The following is a 6,130-nucleotide window of genomic DNA, read 5'->3' as shown; positions in this document are numbered from 1 at the left end:
GTTTTAAATTAAAAAAATTATTCGCATCTTTATTAAAATAAACTTGTTTTTACTTATTTTAGTTCTTTAATTCGAAACTCTAAATTCGAAACTATAAATTCGAAACTCTAAATTAGAAACCTTTTTTGCCATAAAAAATATATTTATGGGTTGGCTCTAAAAGCCATCTTATAATATACTTCTGTTTCTTGAAACATTTCCTATAAATAGCGTTTTAAATGAATATTATATGAATACTCCATCTATTATTAAATTATTGAAATTGCTGCCTAACTTAGCTACGTAAATTATGTAACTTTGCATTCATTTTTGCATAAATTATTAAAGTAGTTTTTACACCAATAAACTTACCAATATATATATTTATATATATATATATATGTTACCGATGAAATTGTTTAAAATTTATGTTTCTGGTTTTTCTTTAAAAAAAAATTTTTTTTAAACTATTTTTGCTAAATGTTATTCGAATTTTTAAAGGATTTTAATAATTAGAGTTTTAAGAAAACAAATGGTGATGATGAAGTTACTCATATTTCAGCTTTTACTATTGTGCAATATAAAAATGGTGATTCTCAAACGGTACTTTTATTGCATTATAATATTATTTTGAATTTTAAAAACATAATAAAAAAGGTAGTTAAAAACCTTTTGAATTAACCTTAGAGAATTGATATACGACAATGAAATTTATGCTTTATTTGAAAATTTATTCCTCAACTACAACAGAATGTTCAGGCCTAATTATTATGGTAAGATGTGTTTTTTTGAAAAAAGTTTTCAAATAGTAATTTGGTTATAAATTCAAGTGACTGATATAAAATACGTTTCTTTTGAAAACATTAGGTAAACCTGTTGAAGTTTTGGTTGACGCAAGCATATTGTCTTTTTCAAAAGTAGATGCATCAAAAATGGTATCTATTAAAATAAATCTTATAAAGTTTTACACACACACACACACACACACACACACACACACACACACACACACACACACACACACACACACACACACACACACACACACACACACACCTACACACACACACACACACACAGATATATATATATATATATATATATATATATATATATATATATATATATATATATATATATATATATATATATATGTAGATTTATACTGCGGACATGTTTCTTCGTCAACGTTGGAACGATTACAGATTAAGACACAACATGAGCGAGAAATTAACCTTAATAGTAGGAACTAATTACCCTTCAGATATCATCTGGACACCAGATACAGTGTTTATTAACTCAGTCGAAGGTTTATTGCATTCTGTCACTGTCAACAACAACAAGTTAGATATTCACCCTAATGGCGATGTTTTCTGGGGAACTAGGTAAAATATAAATTTATCCTTATTCTGTTGTTGATAAAGTTCTGTTGTCGTAAAAATGTCATAAAAATTGTGTTAATTAATCGAAAATAATAATTACGTATACTTAGAGTAACTGTATCTCCGGCATGCGACCTAGATTTGCAAGATTACCCAAAAGATGTACAAAAGTGCACTTTTTCAATGAAGAGCTGTAAATCAAATATTTGTTCTTTATTTTGATTATCAAGTAAACTTGTAAACCCAAATTATTTAATTTACAAACTACGTAAAATAAATTTTTCATAAATAATGCCATAAAAAGCAAATTTTTTCAAATTAATTTTTATTTTTAAATTTGAATTAAATTTAAAAAAATAAATGATTTTGTTTAGACTCTCTATCATCACGTCACATAAGCTATAAATGGATGAAAGATCCAGGTATATTTATTCCTAAAATGCCAATGGCGCAGTTTAAACTGATTAAGTATAGTACGGAAAGATATGTGATTGGTAAGCCATTATTCAATCTATTAATACAACATATATGATGTTTTTATAAATCTACAAATCTACAAAATTGAACAATTCAGGTGACGCAACATCAAATTTCACTCAACTATACAGTGAATTTCGATTAAAACGTTTGGCTGGTTTTGCAATTTTTCATATTTTTATTCCTACAACTTCAATAGTAATAACATCATGGATTTCAATGTGGTTGCCATTAAGCGCATCAGCTGCTAGAATAGGTTTACTTAGTTTTGAAAACTTTTTTTTTTTTTTTTAGTTCTACATCGAGCAATTAAGTAAAATTATTCTTTTCTTTTTTTTCTTTTTTTTTTCTTTTTTTACTTTTCATAGATTTATGAAACTTTTATTAACTTTAATTAACTTAAAAAACTTTAGTCAACTAAACCCTTTTTAAATAAAGAACTTCCGTGTCACTCTCTATTCCTAATCCCCTCTAGTCCTTACAAGTGTTTCCTGTAAGAACATCAACACCATGGTTATCTTAGCCATCACCAGCTGTTAATAAGCGAGTATTTGAACTTAGAATACCATCTTAATTTTAAAGTTGTAAAAATATTTATTTTCAAAAATCCACCGACTTCATTTTTCATAACAACCCAACGTATAAATGTACCAAAATCTATGGTCAAAATCTACGGTCATTGATATTATAAATATTATAAACATCGATGACCGTAGATTAAAGACTACTCAAAGCTTCAAAAGCAAACACGGAAGAGTAAGAAAGAAAACTTTCTATAAATCTATAAAGGTAAAGTTGATTCTAAATATTATAGAAAAAAATCCGAACCACACAAAGATATTGCAAGATTCAAGACTTCACGTGCTTATATCAAAGAAGTACTTAAAATGCTGAAATTAAAGCATTTTATAAGAAAAATATACCAGAAAAACTTAGATGGCTCACCATTAAAGGAATTTCAAGCGCAAAAGAAGTTGGTAATAATAAAAGTATGTAAAGCGTAATTGAAGATGACGAAACATTTTGCATGGTCACTTCTAAAAAGCATTTTTTACAACTTCTTGGTTAACAGTTTTACTACGAGAACGAAGATAAATCTGTCGATAATCGCTTTAATAATCGATAATCGCTTTAATAATCGATAATCGCATTAATAATCGATAATCGATATATTCAACAAGAAAAGTTTGCATCTAATTTCCTTGTTTTAAAAGCAATTTGTAGCTGTAGTATGCAACCTTCTTGTTTTGTCACTGTAGTATGCAACCTTTTTGTTTTGTCACTGTAGTATGCAAATTTCTTGTTTTGTCACTGTAGTATGCAACCTTCTTGTTTTGTCACTCTAGTATGCAACCTTGTTGTTTTGTCACTGTAGTATGCAACCTTCTTGTTTTGTCACTGTAGTATGCAACCTTCTTGTTTTGTCACTGTAGTATGCAACCTTCTTGTTTTGTCACTGTAGTATGCAACCTTCTTGTTTTGTCACTAAAAAGACCTTGACTGCCAATCCCTACATCAAAAAATGTTTCCTAAATAGACTTGCAAAACAACCCATCAAGCCCCTGAAAATTAAGTTAAAAGGCTAATTAAAGTACACACATTTAATATAACAAAAGTTTGAAATAAAAACTTTTATATTTTTACAGAAATCTTAATTTAAAGTTGACCGGTTTATTTCGTGTTCACGCGATAGTTTCACTAATTCAAAGAAATATTCACTAACATTACCAGCCAAAATAAACAACTAACACCATCTGCCATTGACAGTGCCAGCACCTGGTAGTAGTAGTTAAGCAACAACACTGCCAGCACCTGATAGTAATTGTTAAAGCAATAGCAATTGTTAGAGCAATAATTAATGTTCTAGTTAAAGAAAGAAGGCATTGAACCTCGCACCTCTTGATCCTAAAGTCACTACTTTTACCACTGTGCTATGGTTGCTTCAAAAAAACGTATACTGCAACCGCATTTTGTTAATACTTTTAAAAGTTCTGTGATTTTTTAAATTTGTTTATATCATTTAAATTTTTTTAATTTATAACAAAAAATTAAATTAAAAATGGTGTTTTATATATTGGTTTTTAATTACTAAGGTCTTTCTGGTACAGCCATGGTTACCATAGCAAATATATGGATGATTATTGACAACCAGCTTCCTGCTGTCAACTATCTTAAAAAGATTGATGTTTATCTCATTTTTTCACTTGTCAATATTGTACTTACTATGCTAGAGTATGCTGTTGTACTGAATATATCAGTTATTGCAGAGCGGTTTAGAAAAAAAAAAGTCAAAAGAAGATATAGCAGAGTAAATTTTTATTAATAACTATAATATTACCATTTTATTATATATATATATATATATATATATATATATATATATATATATATATATATATATATATATATATATATATATATATATATATATATATATATATATATATATATAACATACTTAGAACGACAGAAGATTAACTACAAACATAGAGTTAGAACAAATATGTAAAAATTCTGAAATGAAAAATATTCAATGGGGACACAAGCGGAAAAAAAAATGTGAAAAAAATATGGAAAAAGAGTATGTTCGAAAATTAGCACAAAAAATAGAGATGAAAAATGCGAAAATTGCAAGAAAAATTGAAATGACTGCACAGGTGTTTATACCTCTCACTTTTATTATCTTCAACATCTTTTATTGGGTATTTTATATGAAATCTGATGAAATAGGTGAAATACAAACAGCGGATGTATATTAAATTATAAATCATTTAAGATTTATTTTGGTTTATATTTTATAAATAATATGATCTATTGTCTTTTTACTTCCTATTTGAAATATGAAGCAGGTATAAAAATCAAATACAAAAGTTTTACAGTTTATACGAAATTTATTTTTAGTCAGTTGGCACATTTTTTGCAATATATTTTTTCATAATAATTTATAACTGATAAACTATAATAAAGTTTTATTAAATTTGATAAATTTATGCTAACCAATGCATGGTTTTTTTATTTACTGATTTATTAGCTGACAAATAAATTCATCCAACTATAGTATATTTATTAAGCTATTATAGATTACACTTTATACATATTATAGGATATCTATAATACGTATAACATTTAGTCTTTATTTATAAGTGTTAATCATCACTCTAAAGTTTTATAACATCAAAATTTTTTACAATTGCTAAATTTTTTTTCCATTTTATTTTTGTAAATGTTATTTTTCACTTACGGTTTATTATTCTTTGTAACAAAAGATGAAGAAAGAATATATTTTAAATTTTTTTGTTCTACTAACTAACATTTAAATAAAAAGTTCAAAAAAATAATATTTTCTCTCTTTCCCCTTCCTTCTCATCGAAAATAACGCATTTTATATGTTGTTGATACATTTTAATAAAATATAGCAAAAACATTTGCTTAAAAATAAATAATCTTTTTTGTACTAAAAAGTAGAAAATAAACTTTTTAATTTAAATTTAATAGTTCAATAAATTAAAGACAGGTCTGCAGAAGATTTATATCGTAACATACCTGTCAATCTTTAGTTTACTGAACTATTAGATTTAAATCCAAAAGTTTATTTTCTACTTTTTAGTACAAAAAGATTATATTTTTTAGCAAATGTTTTTGCTATATTTTAGTTTCTAAATTTTAGTCTTTACAGAGAGTTACGATATTTAGCAATACGTTTGTCAACGCATTTGTAATTAAATTTTATCCTTATTAAAGAAACGGAGTATTTCCTGATTAAAAGAGCGGAATATTTTTTTTTAAAGTATAAAATTTTTTTAAATAAAAGTTAAATAACCTAAAGTACAAATATTTCATTTGCATTGCCACCCTTATGCTCCCACATGTAGTATATTTTTATATTAATATTAAACAAAATTATGATGTAAGTTATTTTTGCAATTTTATTTAAAAAAAAATTTTTTCTAAATAAAATTATTAAAAATAAATAAATAAATACAAACCCACAAGCAATCTCAGCCAATTTTATTTTGATAATTATAATTATAACTTTTTTTCATTAATACAATTTGATCTATTATAATACATATAAAAACATACGCAAGAAAGCAAGGCGTGTTTTTACAGAGAAAAAAAAAAAAAAAAAAAACCGATAATAAAATAATATAAAGCTTTTTTATAATATGGTTTTTTATCAATAAAACGCTATTTGAAAAAGAATTGTCTATAAAACCAATATGGCACCACGATCAATCGAGGAGATGTTTAACTATTTAAAGTGTGATATTTATACTTTTGAAGAAAATTTT

At 25.6% G+C, this 6,130-nt stretch overlaps 1 protein-coding gene across 2 annotated transcripts; it reads left to right on the top strand.

Moving 5' to 3' along the window:
* The first annotated feature begins 352 nt into the window (after window positions 1-352).
* LOC100204753 (gamma-aminobutyric acid receptor subunit beta-1) lies at window positions 353-5,173 on the top strand. 2 transcript variants are annotated; one of them, XM_065810585.1, is made up of 9 exons: window positions 353-582; window positions 667-752; window positions 847-914; window positions 1,138-1,364; window positions 1,472-1,554; window positions 1,736-1,855; window positions 1,936-2,094; window positions 3,932-4,146; window positions 4,301-5,173. In XM_065810585.1, exons 1-9 carry the CDS (start codon window positions 512-514, stop codon window positions 4,595-4,597), a joined length of 1,326 nt encoding a protein of 441 aa, XP_065666657.1. In that variant the 5' UTR covers window positions 353-511; the 3' UTR covers window positions 4,598-5,173. The 2 variants fall into 2 exon arrangements, with proteins under 2 accessions (XP_065666657.1, XP_065666658.1); XM_065810586.1 differs by having other exon boundaries at window positions 368-582; window positions 1,736-1,783; window positions 4,301-4,744.
* Window positions 5,174-6,130: the final 957 nt, after the last annotated feature.

This window comes from Hydra vulgaris, chromosome 11 (assembly GCF_038396675.1).
Source record: "Hydra vulgaris chromosome 11, alternate assembly HydraT2T_AEP".
Lineage (NCBI taxonomy): Eukaryota > Metazoa > Cnidaria > Hydrozoa > Anthoathecata > Hydridae > Hydra > Hydra vulgaris.
The sequence above is the reverse complement of the archived record's forward strand: the minus strand, read 5'-3'. Positions and strand labels throughout refer to the sequence as shown.